The sequence below is a fragment of the Colias philodice genome, chromosome 12 (genome assembly GCF_061535455.1).
Source record: "Colias philodice isolate Cphi_HAF_F1 chromosome 12, ilColPhil1 Martin Lab GWU primary, whole genome shotgun sequence".
In the NCBI taxonomy this organism is placed as follows: Eukaryota; Metazoa; Arthropoda; class Insecta; order Lepidoptera; family Pieridae; genus Colias; species Colias philodice.
The window spans coordinates 10,873,324-10,891,038 of NC_143097.1; the positions used below are offsets into that span (position 1 = coordinate 10,873,324).

At 32.1% G+C, this 17,715-nt stretch overlaps 1 protein-coding gene across 1 annotated transcript in view; it reads right to left on the reverse strand.

Moving 5' to 3' along the window:
• LOC149484263 (uncharacterized) overlaps window positions 1-17,715 on the reverse strand; it is a 123,023-nt gene that overhangs the window by 56,636 nt on the left and 48,672 nt on the right. The window contains exon 2 of the mRNA XM_089701850.1: window positions 2,103-2,180. Within this exon, the coding sequence (XP_089557976.1) occupies window positions 2,103-2,180 (78 nt within the window). The remainder of the gene's footprint in view (window positions 1-2,102; window positions 2,181-17,715) is intronic.

The following is a 17,715-nucleotide window of genomic DNA, read 5'->3' on the forward strand; positions in this document are numbered from 1 at the left end:
TTTTATTGGAGCGTAATAGAGTGTGGTGTATGCGCAAGATTTGAAGTGACAGATAAAACAGTGTTCTGAAATAAATTTCATTGACCAAGTTGAGTAAATTTATGATTAGAAATAGCATACAAAACTTAAAGGTACTAGTTAGTCCTATTAATTTAATAAAATTATCATTTTATTAAAAAGTAAAGAAATAAATATATAAAAGTACTTTAATATATTAAACAATACATTAAATCATTTAAAAATGGACATATTCTCAACTTATAATATACATTAACTATAACGGACATGACACTGACACTTGCTATTGCCATTACAACACGTAATACATCCACGCCACACGTCGTTAATCATACATTACTATACCAATAGCAATAATAATAAATACGATAATTTAGATCACTTGCGTGTGCAATTATTTTATAGTTGCTATGATTTGACGAGTTCCCACGTATTCGTAACCACTTCGTTATTTATGACATTTGATTTCTTATTAATTCAATAAACGCATTTCTTCGCATCTGCTCATTGATAATTTTATGGTCAGATCAACGCTTACTTGCGTGGGTTATTCAAGGAAAAAACTGAATTCTTGAAGCGGTTCTATTTAACTATGCATGGAACTTTTTTACGGACATAATAATATTATGAAGGTTTTACTTTTTATTTCGTGATGAATAAAAGATTACCTATTTTTTAGACTTCTTCCATTAAACATTCAAAACCACCTACGAAGTCAACTTGTACAATAACCTCATCGATTATAATATAAATCATTGTTTATCAAGTGTGTATTATCATAAGGAAACGCTTTAAGTTCCAGTAACTTAAAATACTGAAATTATTTCTCTTATAACCTTTTACGACAATTTATTTGCTGTTACTTTAATTGCAATGATAATATCTACGGAACCCTTTCCCATATCTGATAATGTATTAAGTAGAAGCTAAAAAACAATGTCGAATTATTTAATTGCGCAATTTAAATGCTTCTAAAGGAATGCGCGATGGAAAATCGAGCACCAAATATGAGCACCTGTTTCAACCACTTACCTGACAGTTATAATTTGTATGTGTTATAGCGATTGCGTTAATTTCTATTTGTATTTGTAATTAAGTCCATGCATGCTTGTTTGTTTATAGTGGTCGCTTTAATTAGAATTGTAAAAAGAGGAAAAGTCATTATAGAGCCTAGAAACAGGTAGACACACAAATGAAGTTTCTATTAAACATTGCAAAATGAAAATTAATGAATTAGCATATGCTTTAGGATAGTTATTACAAGGAGGCATGATATGAGGATAATTATTGATATTTTTTTATTAAATAATAATAAAAACTAATGAGTAAGTATGCACGCACCCACAAGAACACACCTTTTTATATCATCATAGTATATTTATTCTGTATACAAGTATAATTATATTATTACTACATAGTATAGCAAAGTCGCTTACCGCGTCTGTCCTGCTTGTATGTATTTTGATGAAGTTTTTCTAACAGATAAAGTGATTCAAGAGCAAGGTTTTAGCATATAATTTATAGGTTCTAGACAAAGCGGGCGAAGCCACGGAAGAGAATATGTGCATTGCGCATCCCTAATTCATAGTCACACCACGACACATCAAACAACAACAATTTAAATTGTTTTACATACATCGCCGTTTATTTAAAGGGCTGATAGACACGCAATCGTTCCAAGCAATCTATGTAAAGTGATTTATTCGTAACCATCAAATATTCACGCGGTTCTATTCACGCGTCAGTCAGGGTGTTTGTAAATTGCATCTACCAGTAAGATCCGTGTAAAACGGTTTATACGTAAATTTCAATGTATTTATTACTAGATCGGTGAACTTCTAAAATGACTTCAACTTGGATTGTAAAATTAAGAACAATCTTAAAAGTAACAGGTATTAACGAAAAAAACGATAGGAGAAATATTTTTCATAACTCTTCTAGAATACATAGAAACTTATTGAAAAATAAATCATATTTAGGTACTTATATACTATATTTTCTGTTCCCCACTCTAAATTTTATTATCATTCCTACAATTAACAATTTAATGTGAAATTTTTTTATTCTATTGTAACTCAAATTACCTTGCATCCTTCACAGGTAAAGGCGCCAAAATGAAAACCAGCCGCTGGCTCCCCGCACACTTTGCACTGCTGATTCATCTGTAATAGATAAAATAAATATTGTTAAAAAGAAGAAAAATATAATAGATCATCATCATCATCATCATCATCAGCCCATATACATTCCCACTGCTGGGACACGGGCCTCCTATGAGGGTACAGGCCATAATCCACCACGCTGGCCAAGTGCGGGCAGATGTCAAATGTCGTCGAACTTTTGATACCTCGATATGTCAAATTCAAACTCAAACTTTTATTTATTCAAATAGACTTCTTTTAGAAGCACTTTCGATCGTCATTACATATTTTAAACATTTACCACCGATTCGGAAAGCAGTATCTATGGAGAAGAACCGGCAAGAAACTCCATAGTTGCTCTTTTAAAATCATATCGGTAGTAAAATTGTAAAACTACTGTAACAAATAGGTATTTAATACAGATAAAGGTAACAGAAAAATTAAAAAATACGAATCAAACATTAATAACGTTATTCAATAAAAATTGTACGAACTTAAGTGTTTTAATTTACTTAAACGTAACATTACCTACTAGTAGGTACAGTAATCGCATCAATATTGGTATAACATTTCGGCACGAGGCATAGAAGTGGTGCTTAATGTCAAACTCAAAATTGAGTTCTCAATTCGAGTAGTAAAAATATTCATAAATTGGAGTACGGTATTCTAATTTTGATGAAGAATAAGCAAAGAAAGCGACCTTATTATTGAGAATCGATCTCTTCTAGGCAATGAACTGAATAAACGTATTTTTTCTCGATATATAGAAGATGATAGATATAATTAATTTTACATTGTTATTACTAAGAAATTAAAGATTTTAACACGTTCGCTGCGAAACAGGGCTTGAAATACCCTGTCCGTGTCTCGTCGTTATAGCGGTAGGAAAAAACTTAAGAGGGCGTATAAAGCCAGATAATTCTACGATTAAGCCCTGCCCATTACGCGCCATGCCGCGCGCCCTCACAATACCCTCATACACCCGGCTCATCCAACGTACGTAAAGTTCATCGCACGCTAAATTATACACAATATTCTTCGCTCGTTCAACGCGTATTTTCGGTAGTTAGTAGGTATGTTGTCTAAAATAATTGTATAAAACAGTGAAGTTGAAATCATCACAAATTATGTAATATGTCTTTTTATTATTATTTGTTTATAATTATTAATGATAATCTATACATATTATAAAACAGTAAAAAAACTGTCTGTATGTAATATATAAAAAAAAAACAATATTAGGGAAACAGTATAGAGCACGAATCCGTAAAAAAAGTCTGTCGAAATAGCGAGTATAGTTAGATACTATTTTTAAATAAACATACGCAGTCGACGACACACATTCCCCCAGAACTTTATTTTGATTAATTTAGTTATAGTCCATTGAATGAGTCCCTCCAAGGGGGGTCTAGAGTGCGTGAGTTAGTAACGTAAGATGTTTCTTCGGAAACATGTCAAGAGTCCCTAGGTAATAAACATACTAAAACCCCGGGACACTAGGAGGAGCCCCGGAGTGGGGGGAGGGGGGAAATGGGTCCATTTTTTCATTTTTCGCTTAAATCTCAAAAACGGTACATGTTAGAGAAAAACTTTCAAGGAAAAATTGAAAGGCCATAAAATTATCTACAAGTTGTACCTGAATCATTTTTTCCTATATCCTACCGTTTCTGAGTTATACGCAGTAAAACATGATTTTGGCTCAAACAATTTCAACATCAATCGATCAAAAAATATTTCTTTCTTCCAAAAAACTCAAATGTGCAACTTGTGACCAGTACTGATAGATTGCTCTTGATTAGGTCTATAATTGGTAAAATAAACACATTCCTCCATGGAAGCCTTTAGGAGGAATCGATTGTCAAAATATTATATTAGGGCAGTTTGAGTTACTGAACTTGATCTTTTTATTTTTTTCAGGTGAATTTTATCAGGGTAGTTACGATACATGTAACTGGTATGTATCGTAACTACCCTAATAAAATTCAATTCCCCGTAAACGCCTCCGTGGTGGAATCTGGTATTTTTAGCAATGATAGACCTAATTATGAGCAATCTATCTGTACCGGTCAAAAGTTGCACTTTTGAGTTTTTTGGAAGAAAAAAATAAAAAGATCAAGTTCAGTAACTCAACTGCCCTAATATAATATTTTGACAATCGATTCCTCCTAAAGGCTTCCATGGAGGAATGTGTGGTGGAATCTAGTATTTTTATCAATGATAGACCTAATAATGAGCAATCTATCTGTACCAGTCACAAGTTGCACTTTTGAGTTTTTTGGAAGAAAAAAATAAAAAGATCAAGTTCAGTAACTCAAACTACCCTAATATAGTATTTTGACAATCGATTCCTCCTAAAGGCTTCCATGGAGGAATGTGTTTATTTTACCAATTATAGACCTAATTAAGAGCAATCTAACAGTACCAGTCACAAGTTGCACTTTTGAGTTTTTTGGAAGAAAGAAATATTTTTTGATCGATTGATGTGGAAATTGTTTGAGCCAAAATCATGTTTTACTGCGTATAACTCAGAAACGGTAGGATATAGGAAAAAATGATTTAGGTACAACTTGTAGATAATTTTATGGCGTTTCAACTTTTCCTTGAAAGTTTTTCTCTAACATGTACCGTTTTTGAGATTTAAGCGAAAAATGAAAAAATGGACCCATTTCCCCCCTCCCCCCACACCGGAGCTCCTCCTAGTGGCCCGGGGTTTTAGTATGTTTATTACCTAGGGACTCTTGACATGTTTCCGAAGAAACATCTTACGTTACTAACTCACGCACTCTAAAACTTTTTATTCAATGGACTATTAGATTGTACGACATTTTTCGACTCAGCAATTATTCTAAAAATAAAAATAAAAATTATCCTTTATAAAATATTACAAAGTTCTTCGAAATTTAGAAATTTATAATATATATAAATAAACTATATTTATGTATAGATATGTACTACATATTAATACAGATTATGAATATATTATATATATACATATGTATATTATAAAAAAATACCTATTCAATGTAAGTACAGTTTTGACTTTCGTACGAATTTGTTATACCTATGTATAGATGTTATGTATGACTATCTAATACAGATTGTAAATATAATATATATGTACTATTCACAACCGGTTTACATATTATTTATATTATTATTTACTGGAGCGAACATAGGATCTGCCTTTAGTAATAATAATAATATAAATCTTTCTTGACTTGATTGATTGCACCGCGACTGTAAGAATTAGGTACCACTATGAATTTTATTTACCTATCTATAGTTGCTGCTGCTATCGCGTCAATACTCAGCCCGCGGAAATTATTTTACAGAAACTAAACTTTCTCAAATAGGTAAATCAAGACTTATCTTTTTATATTATAATTATTATTTATTAATATTATAACAATACTATTATAACTTAACTTCGACATTTAGTTATCTTTTCAATTTGAATCTTCTTTAGTTCTCGTTTCTTAAGTCTTTTCATTTTGATGTTTACCATTTTCAACAAATCAATATTCGGCGTAATTATAAAACACGGCGCAGCAATTTTAGCGTGGTCTACTCGTCTCAACGGAGCGATAGCGTCTGATGTATGAAATAGAATTATGTTTTTAGCTCCCGGAACGTGCGATGGAAGATGATTTCTTGCGTAATTAAAAATATAGTAAGCGCCAAAAGTGTTTTATCGTGATTAAACCAAAACTAAAAGTAATTACACAAAATGCTCTGACAAATATCTTGCAAATGTTTTAATATAATTGTTTATGAAAAAAAAATCATAATAAGTATTACCATGTCCAGTAAAAAACGTAAAAGTGTGAAATTTAGAGGTAACTTCGTGAATTTTTTCTATCGAGTCAATTTCAATATTTTATGTTTTTGATCTGACAATATAATCGAAAATATCATCAAGTTTTACATATATTTTATTTTTTATATTTGGTCTTGAATATTACACGTATCAACTAAAAGTTGATTGGTGATTTGACTATATACGCGCCCTTAAACTTCTCTGTCGTGCGGGAGGCATAACTTCCATCTGGTTCAGTGTAAGAAAGTGATATCTATATATCTGAGATGTGCTATTGATTCCTAGTTCAATGGTATACCGACCTTAATACCGGGTTTCTTAGACCTCGTGCCGCACTGAACAAATAAAAATTCTGACACAGTGCGGAACGAGGTTGCGAACACCTCGTACCACCGCGCACCTCGTACCGCACCCTAAGCTAGCTTCACGCGGTTAGTGTTGTGCAACGCATTCGAGACTATTTGTGGAACAACTTATTGAAGCTTTTACAAAGAAGGACTTGAATGTGGATACAGGTACCTAATTTTCAAACTACTCGTTATAATAAATATCGTTAATAGAAACGTGAATGTGACATGTTGAGTAACTTTCTTCAAATAGGTTGATAATCATGATTACTATTAGTGTGTTTGTTCATTGAATCAACTAGCGGCAAATCCAAAACACCCGGCAATCGGTGTATGGCTCATCAAAATTTAACTCTTGCCCAAGTCAACAAGCCAACAAACAAGGCACATCATCTCTTAAAGGGATCAAAGAAGAGGAGATGTGTAGGATGTTACGAAAAACTCCGCATCTTCTTAACAAGTCATGAGGCCGACAAAAAAAGTAAAGGAAATTCTCACAGAATGCACTGGTTGCAAACAATATTCTGGTTTGGCCTGTTTTAATAAAAAACATCCATAAGTTTGATAAATAAATACAATTAAATAAAATCGATATTTCTTTTCCCATCACTAAATTATATGAAAAACTGCTATTGTTCAGTGCGGTATGGGTACATCAGACCCCACATTTTATTTTACCCATAGAATCTAAACTAACTAATCTAACCACGGGCGGCGGTAGATTTAGGTTAATGAACTCATTGTTAATAATAATCACGACAAAAGCCGAACACTTTGCCTTATTTGGCGCCAAAAAAAGGATTTTGGTCTCCTACGGGCGGTGGGGTTTAATATGCCTCGTGCCGCCACAATCTCTGGTATAGGACAAGGTTTAAAACGACCCGTAACGCAGTAATGGAAAGTACAGATATATCTGTGCCGCAGCGAACGTGTTAAGGGATTTTAAACGCGATTTTGCAGCGAGTTTTTGCAGTAACCTTTAATTTCTAAATGTATAGATTACTATAATACTCGCGTAAAATCAAACACAAGAAAATACTATTTTTAACCGACTTCAAAAAAAAGGAGGAGGTTATCAATTCAGCCGGTATGTTTTTTTGTACTACTTGTAAACAATGCCTTGTATAATTTCTACTCACTCAAACTCAAACATTTATTTATTAAACTTGACTTTCGCTTTTGAATCGTCAAAATACAGAAAAATAAACGTATCTACAGCTTACGTCAATCTCATACATTCGTAGTCTATTCTATTGAACGCTACGCTAACAGAAAGCCACTTGACTAGGGGGCCAGTTCGGAAAGCAGTTTCTACGGAGAAGAACCTGCAAGAAACTATATTATAGTTAATAACTAGCCTACTAACTATAAACTTACTAAGTCCTTCATTTACCTATACTATCTATTATTTAGTAAATAGTACCTAGAGGTAAATTACGACTAGAATATAGTTTCTAACACGCGTAATTTGGGGCATTTGTGTTAGCAACTAAATATTTTCCTTATTACATATTTACATAAGACTTCTCTATCTACATTGAATTTGTAACAACACGAATATAAAAATATTATTATTTGCGCACGAGTTGAAGTGGCACTGTACGTCAGCCGAAAATTAAGTTCATAAGTGTTTATTGATTCAGTCCAAACTGGAGTACCTTGCACTTATTTAGATAACTTAAAAATAACTTTGAGGCAAGTTAAATATGTAGTGTGTTCTAGATTCTTGGTGACAAAATAAAGATCTCTAGGAAGTGTTTTTAAAATAAATAGATGTGTGGTTTGATCTTTTCTATGAATAACTGTGGCTCTATTTTGTAGTATTAAAATAAATGTAGCATAGTTTTATCTTAGAACTAGCTGTGCTGCGCGGTTTCACCCGCGTGGCTCCGCTCCTATTGGTCTTGTGATAATATATAGCCTTCCTCGATAAATGGGCTACCTAACACCGAAAGAATTTTTCAAATCAGACCAGTAGTTCCTGAGATTATCGCGTTCAAACAAACAAACTCTTCAGCTTTATAATATTAGTTTAGATAATCGTGCGTGATTAATTCCTACTTCTTAGGTTCATAAGAGTATAAAAGAAGAACCATCAATAAACAATAAATAAATACTGTTGCTATAGCAACCAGTGATTTACTTAGCCCCTACAGAAGGGAAGTTAAAAAACACCTATCTAAAGAGAATTCAAGCGAAGTAATATCATTTAAAATGCCTGTTTCTTCTAGTTAATAAGGTCCAATTGACGAAGGGGTGCCGACATATTTTTTACAACATACTGAACGATTTATAGATTTTCTTGTATTTTTTGTTGGTGAATAAAATGTCGATTAGATTGACGCAATGCTCAGTAAATGTTATTATTTGTATCCTGGGTTTTCTTGATTTTAGGAAAAGACAGTTTGATATAAATGAATAAAGTGAAGTTTCTTGTCGGTTCTTCTCCATAGATACTGCTTTCCGAATCGGTGGTAAATGTTAAAAATGTTTCGTTTCAAAAGTGCTTCTCGAAGAAGTCTATTTGAATAAATAAATTTTTGAGTTTGAAGATATATACGATACAGATGTCTTCATTCGTTGAACCCTGATCTTTGTGCTACTAATTAACTTATAATTATTGAAAAATATATTATAAACTTATTTGTATGTCCTTAATCATACGCAGGCCCTTGTCAACGCATCTTCAAGTAACCATAATATAAAACCCGACATATTCATAAAATTAACCCAATAACGTTAACTCTGACATATTCATAAAAACATACAACGAAGAAAGCATTTCTCAGAACTTCACCTTAAATATCAACGTAACAATCAAAATTTGAACACAATTCAGTTAGTGTTGCGTGCAAACAATGTGTATTTTGTATAGCAATTTCCCAGTTCGTCGGGAACACGTTAAAAATTAAATAAATGCAATATAATAACATGTTGCTGGTTCAGGGTTGATATGGCGTGACTGCACTCTGTTAGCACAGCCGAATCTCGTTCTGGTTTACGATTTATATAACAATTGTGGATATATTAAGGTCATGTGTAAAATTTGGTAGGAGATTTTTTAAATTAATAAAAATTAAACTTATAATCTTATTGAATATAAATAAGCTATATTGATTATGTGTAGCATTTACAAATAAACTGCAGAGAGCCAAAAATAGGTAGGTACGTTGTTTAGATTTACCAACTTTTTTAGTATTTATTGGATATTGATTTTGATCTTACAGTTACATATTATAGTTTTCAATTAAAAGCATCACTAAAATTTAACTTATTAACTAAGCAAGTAAGTAGTTTTATACTAGATTTTGTGTGATGCGTTCACCAATATACAGACCAACATTCCTATCTTTAAATCTATTATACTTTGACCTGTTACAATTATACCTCTATATTCATACTGGAATTTGACCTACACCTCTATAAGCAAGCGCAACCAAAAATGAACAAACGAATAACCGTTGACGTATCGTTTACACTCGGACATGCAGACCCTTCAACGGGCCTGTCAGATCGGACAACCCTGTAATGGATTCCCGGCCTCGTTTGTAACTCGTGAATCAATTAGCTGTTGGATTCAAATGTTTGTGACAATTGCTTTTGTTTAATTAAAAAAATTTTTTGTTGTTAATTATTGTGTACTAAGTTTAGTAAACTATAGAATATACTAGATTTCCGCCCGCGGCTTCGCCCGCGTTTTCAAAGGAGAACCCGCATAGTTCCCGTTACCGTGGGATTTCCGGGATAAAACCTATCCTATGTGTTAATCCAAGTTACCCTCTATAGGTGTGCTAAATTTCATTGTAATTGGTTCGGTAGTATTTGCGTGAAAGAGTAACAAACACACACATCCTCACAAACTTTCGCATTTATAATATTAAGTAGGATAGGATTTTGTAGTACTTATCGTACTGTTCTTTAAGTATACATATTTTATTATTGAGTTGTTTCTAAACTACAGCTGCTTAAGAGCAAATTGTAACATTTAGTTTAATTTATCTTTAATAAATGGTTGACAACTCATTATTTTTTACTAATGTCATAAAACAAACAATTCTGTAATCTTTTAAAAGGAACAATGTAGGAACATAGATCCTATCAAAAATAAAACAATTACGACTAATTTAACGTCATAATTCTGAACCTTAAATAAAATTATGCAATCTTTTTAAACGAATATAAGACACGTAATAAAAAATCTTGATCTCAATAAAGATTCTTAAACATAACTTTAAGGCGCAATATAAAATGTAACATTATAAGATAACCGTCAAAGATTCAACCCAAACCTTCATAGTACCGATAACATTATCTAAATTAGCACGCTTTTATCTTTAAAAATAAATACCGTTGAATTTATGCCGATCCGAAAAAAGCGAGTAACATTTTTTACTTACATTTTATAAGCATATTCGAGCCCATTTAAGTACATGCTAAATTTGTTCAGGGATCAATTTAAACTGTCAAAGACGCATTTATAAATTGTCCCGGCTTAATCGAGTTCGCCATCTTGAATGAGCACATGAATGATATATCAAAGTCCAAAAATTTGGGTTGCAATTTCAATAATTTTATCAGATTATTGCCCTTTTCGGTTTAATTAAGTAATACTTATGCGTTTGTGTTTAGCATTGTTGATTGTATCGTAATTGTTATTGATTGTGATTTATTATGGAGTTTTTATCTTTATGACGTATCGAGGATGGCAATCTGATAGGGTTAAGGATACCAAATACGGGAGTACTTTGGGTTGGTGACAGTCATCTTGAATTCGGTTGATTTTGGTGTAGGCGGTATTGTGTGCGTTTACCTTGCAGTTTAAATTGCATCTTTTTGGGCAATTCTTTTCGAAAATTTATAGGTTGTGTTTGTAGTTTGTAGGAAACAAGTGTAAAGTTCTTTTTTATGAATATTTACAGTTACGATTGAATATAATACATTATAATAAGTATGTTTATGAAACGATAGAGTAGGTATGTTAATTATTAAAACTTTGTTAGATTAGTTGGATGTATTTTTTACGTGTACACAAAAGCAGTGGTCGCAAACCAACTTATATTTGGGTGATTATACAAAAATGGGGTAACTCGATGTCATCAGCCAATTTAAACAAAGTCTTATTATATTTTATTCAAATAACAATCTATTTTAAAACAATGAAGCGTCCTTTATTTGGTCACTCAATTTCACTTCTTTATTTAAAATACAAATGAATAAAAAAAATAAATTAATACCTCAAATGTCAGTACTTTGGCATGTCACAACTCCGAAAACCAACAATCAAGTGACTATCGTTTAAACATTATCATCGATTTAAGAAAACTTACAAAAACACTACAATCTTTGATGTACATAGTATTATATACTACAAATTTCATAACGCAATGTTTTCCATTTTATTTAAAAAATAAAATTAAACTTTGTCATCGTTTTCACTAGTCAGTCCGTTGTGTGTTTTTTAAATTCGAAATTCTCGCTAAATATCACCAAGTCGAGGTCAAATCCCTGTCTAAGTATTAATGTTGGTAATGAAGTTACTTGTGCACCGCATATTTTGACGGCCGTCATAACTGTACCAGCGCTAGGGTTGTGTTTGTCCTCTAAAATCTTGCTGCGCCAGTCAACATTTCAGTCCTATGGTGAGTCGTTATTTTATTGTTAATCCGATTTTTATTTTCATTTATAAATGGTTAACTATGATTTGTAAAAATATAGTTTGTTAATATTAGAAATTAGGCAAAAAAACATAATTTGTGATTATAACCTCATATTAAGTCCCTTTTCATCAATCCGCTGGCATCAGTCCTTTGTCAGATATCGTGCCAGAGGACTGACGCGACCCCATAGTACTGATGATTCTGTCGTTTTTGAGAACTTTTATCTTGATTGCTATTGGTATAAGCATTTCTATTTTATATTTCAGTTTATAACATCATGCGCCCGCTAAAAGAACCTGAATTTGACTAGGGAAGAAACATTTAAGAAAAGAAAAGAGCTATTGAAACAAACTACTAATAATTTTATTAAAAAAGATCTTATTTTATTTTAATTATTGATTTTGATGCTTTCAGGGCATAGCTTTTTATATTTATCAGATAAATACGTATACGTATATTACTGTGAAGTAAAATTACCTCAAAATAACATAAAAGTTAATTAATATACTTAATAACATTATAAAAATGTCAAGGGGCTCTTATGAAAACTCAGATGAGACTTTCATTCGAGACTTTGGTTTTTAATTTTACTATAATTAGTACTTTTAACATAAATATCGGTAGATTTTTAGGGCTCCGAACCTCAAAAGGAAAAAACAGAACCCTTATAGGATCACTTTGTTGTCCGTTTGTCTGTTAAGACGTTTTTTTTTGGAACGCGTGGAGGTATCAATCTGAAATTTATATTGGATACTCAAGATTAAAACCCTTGGGGCTGTAAAAAAATCAAACTTATAACGCAACGCAATCAAAAGATACCTACATCCGTTAATACTGCAAATTTCCGCAAAATTAAATATTCGCAAGGGAATAAAAAAACACACAGGATGCTTGCAGTGTATACAGTCTACTATAAACTGCTATATAGTTTACTTCTACTTGGTAAATAGCAACGTCTTTATAACACAGATAAGGAAAAATTGCTAAAAGTGTAAATTTTTAGTTACAAACATAATAAAAAATAGGTTTTTTAGGACTCCAACTCGCACTTGGCCGTTTTTTTGTTTCTATTGTTTGTGAATTACTTGAAATATCAAGTAAAACTAAGTCAAAGTAGAAAAAGTTAAGTAAGAGAGTAAGAATATTCACGTAGCGTTAAATGTCAGAAGGCTGTTTTGAAACTTGAGACATTGTTTTTTCCCAGTATCACATATTATTAATTATCATTTTTAAACGTAACTAAGTGATTTTAATACTTAAAAGACATGTGCCATTATTAAAACTGAGAGATTTGTAGTAATTTTCATTCAATTTCTTTAAGAATATTACAAAATTGTGTTTTTTATCAGTACCATGTTAGCCTCGTCAGTCCCCTGGAGGCCAATTTCAGAAAATTTAAAATATCTCACAATTTACTTAAAAAACTGGCTGGCCCGATTTGGAACAATATATTCATTAGATTAGCTATCATATACACCCTAATTTGTAACAATCTGATATAAACAATATAGTAAACAAAATATCCTCAAAAGTTACCCCATTTTTGTATAATCACCCATTTTAAATATTAATGAATAGCGCGTAAAATTCACAAGCAATTACTTCTACTTATTTATATTCAAAATGTATTGTACATAACAGTAGTCAATACTAATAATAGTTACTAGGTAGTATTGAATGCTTTCCGCTCTTAATAAATAGTACAAAGAATTAGTTTGTTATGGTGCGACGAGTGACAGCAAAGGCATCTAAACTTGGCCCTTGCTTTTCCTGTTTTGCATATGAAGGGACTCTTTACATTTGTTCGTGTTTTTGTATGTAATATTTGTAAATATGTGGTTATAGCAATATGTAGAGCAGAAATAATTAAATTGGGTAATAGTAATTTTACACATTATGTAAGTATTCTATGTATTTATTTATATTGATTATTTATTTGTTCATTAGAATAAAGGCCAAAACAATTATAATACAGCAATATTGAAAAGATAGGTAGGTCTGAAAGGTTTATATGTCACTGAATATACATTTTATTATTATTCATAGAATTCTCAAACCTAGGTATTTTTTATTTCAATTTTCCGTTGCAAATAACGAACAACAGATAAACAAGGAATTGTCTCACGTATTCGTAGATGGTGCCCCTTTAAAATATTACTATATTGTCAGATTCACATTACATAAGAAAAAATATTAATATAGGTATGAAAGACAAAAATAACTAAACCGATAGTGATATAGATGACTTTACCTGATTTTGCATTTGATCTTTAAAATGGCTATGTCCTCTTAGTCTATCAAAATATACACAAAAATTAACACCCGAAAACTACCGTAAAACATTCAATAAATACCTAATTTTTGTATTGATGATCTAAACATTAACGAATCGAATAACATGTATTATTTATGGACGCAATCGATTAGAATCGGATTATAAGAAGATACTCTTAATCCTTTTTAACATAAATTTTATATAACAAATTATAATCAGGCACGGTGATAAATAATAAGATGAAATCAGGCTTCGTACTGGAATCGTAAGTAATCCGTATTTATATGCAACTTTTTACTTCTTATTTTGGAAATATTCAATTAGAGGAGATCGAATGTATGGTGAGATGTCAGATGATAGTTTTGATAAATATGTTCTTTCCTAAATTTTCCTCTAAATAAGAAGCTTTTTGAGCTTTTAAGCTAACTGAATAATGTATTTGACATCAACATAATATCTTATTTGGTTTGGCAAAACTATAAAAATAACAACTGATAGGTATTATTAGGCTAATAGATTGTAAAAAATATTGAATCGTGTACTTCCAGAAATAATCTACTAAACAGTGTACCTAACATAATATAAAAGTTATTTGTAATTAATTTATGAATAGTTATACATCAGCTCCTTTTAGGTTTACAGTTTACACCTAAAGAAACAGCTCTGGTATATAAAATGTTTCTAACATTTTGCCTTAAACTAATTACCATCAACCAACGCATCTAATTTCTCACAGCACAAGTAACTAGATCTTGTAATAAAGCTACTTATGTATGATCTATTTAGATTTTCTACGAACAACGTCGTCACAAGCGCCTCGCAGGAATGATGTATTCTTACTAAACAGGGTCTTTTCACTCAATACATTTTATGTTTGTATGAAAAATCGTCGAGGCCGTTTTGTTTCATCGTAAGTCAATAGATGGCTCTATTCTATAGGAGTGGGACGCGCTCCATTTCACGAATTACAGTAATCCCACCGTCTTACTGTTATCTATACTTTATTATATTTTTGATAAATTAATTTATTTTATTTTGCTGGTCCTATCCTCAGTATATATTTTTTTGTGTCAACTATTATACAAATGAATAAATCATATCATAAAATTTATTACTTTCCTGGTAAAGGAACGCAATTCAATATGTCTGACCTGACAATCTGTCAATACTCAATGTTAATCATTGCAATTTAATATTGTGGTGTTTTTCGTTTTGTTTGATGGAAATTTCTCTATGCGATATATTTTACTCACGACCTGGCTGTTTTTTATGGATTCTGTTGACTACGCTTTATTTGAATAACCCCGCTCCGTTCTTGGACTCCGACGATCGTGTTTGTTTACTATTGACCCCGGCTACGTTGAATGGACTAAGATTATCTACAATGACTTCGGAAAAGATGTGCTGTGTACCGCATTGTGGTAAGTACTTGTGGGAAAGACTAGGTTTATAAAATCCTTGCTTTTGAGACCTCCAAACTCTCACCTTTCGTAAAGCCCCAGAGAGACTCCGGGAGTAAAGGCTCGAAATCTTGATTTCTAGCGTGTTATTTTGGTCTGAACTGTGTTTTGAGTTGCTGAGAATTAAATTACCCGTCGATTGACGTGATGTACCTATAACTTTGCTGGATTTGAGGTTTGATTGTCATAACTCATAATCTTATTTCAGATTCACGACAGGAAATTCTTCATAAATTTCCTAATCCTGATAAAGAACCTGACCGTTTTCGAACATGGATTTACAATATTGGGGGTGATATTTTGAGCCTGGAAAATGCAATCATTTTCAAACGCCGCCGCGTTTGCCACTTGCATTTTGAGTCTGACTTCCATACTAGGAGCAAAATGCTAAGTCCTAATGCTGTACCAACGCTCCATTTATCAGGTACGCTTGATTTATTTTTTCTGTTTCACAATTTGCACGATTTTGCAGAACTAAAATTCATTTGTGTTGGTCATAATCCGGACTAGGCCCTGTGTCTGGAGTATGGCCTGAACCTTGCGGAAAGAGACCCATGCCCCAGCAGTGGGGACGTAATGGGTTGTTGATGTTGGGCGAATCAAAACTAGTATTAAGTTTTGATTTAAATAAGGTAGCCACAGACTGCTGCTATACCTGGGATGTAAAACTCTACATTATAGCATAGGCCCATATGGAAGTGTGCCCTTGAAGGTTACAAAAAATGTATCTTATGCAATATACACAGTGTAAATTTTTGCAATGCTACTGTGCTATACTATGCATTTTAACGGTATAGCGGCCATCTGTAGTCACCTTAAGGTTCACAGCAAGAACTAGTTTTGTCTAATGAAATATACTTATGAATATGATATAGTGCATTCTAGTTTTAACTAGGAAATTCTAGTTTAAACAAAGTGCTATGGGCCGGAGGACGTAGTGTTGGACGGCCTCCCACAAGGTGGACATATAAACTGGTGAAGGTTGCTAGGTCGTTAGTAATCGCAAGCGGCACAGGACTGGTCATAGTGAAAATCCTTGAGGGAGGCCTATGTTCAGCAGTAGACATCTTCTGGCTGAAATGATGATGATGATGATGAATATGCATTTTAACCAAGAATGGGTTTAACATATGCATACTAACAACTATGTATTATATGCTTTTGAATTTTATTTTACAGTGTTAAAAAGACGGCCACTTGCGGATTTAACAAATCCAACTGCTTCCAGCAGTGGAAGAGCCACTGAAGCTAATGTTGTAATATGTCAAACTACATCCAGTGGCGGAGCAGCAGCTGATGCTAACATTAGTACTCTTCCTCCCACAAATATTGAGGTCAAACCAATGCAGCAAAAAGTAGAGTCCAAGCGACCTTCTACAAGTTCTGCAAGAAGTAAGTGTTTTATGTTTATTGTCTGTTGTTATAGCAGTTATATTGGGTTGTCTTGTGGGAATGAGATGTGCTCACACAGCTATAAAGCTGGGCGTACTTTTTTATAATAATCACTAGTTTTTTGCCCCAGAGTTTCAATTGCGATCTTATGGATCTTCCTGTGGGAATAAGACATTTTCCTGCAATAAATAATTAAATATTAATTAAATAAGTCCATATTGGTTTGTCTAAAATTGTTTCATATAATGATCACTTGATCTAAAATTGTTTCATACAATGATCACTTTGCCTTAAATTGTTTTGTGTAATGATCACTTCATCTAAAACTGTTTCATATAATGATCACTTTCTCTAAAATTATTTTGTATAATGATCACTTCATATGAGATAGTCATTTCATGCATTTTGCAATATTTGCATTTTTATGTAACTAGATATTATTTATATAAAAAAAAAATGAATTTATAAGTTGGTTTTTATGTATTTTAATTTAATATTTTAAAATTGTAATTTTGTATTCCGATTTTATTTTAATATGACTGACATTATTTTTTTTAAATAGATATTTTATTGATAATTGTTAAACGTTATTTTGTGTAGCTATCAGT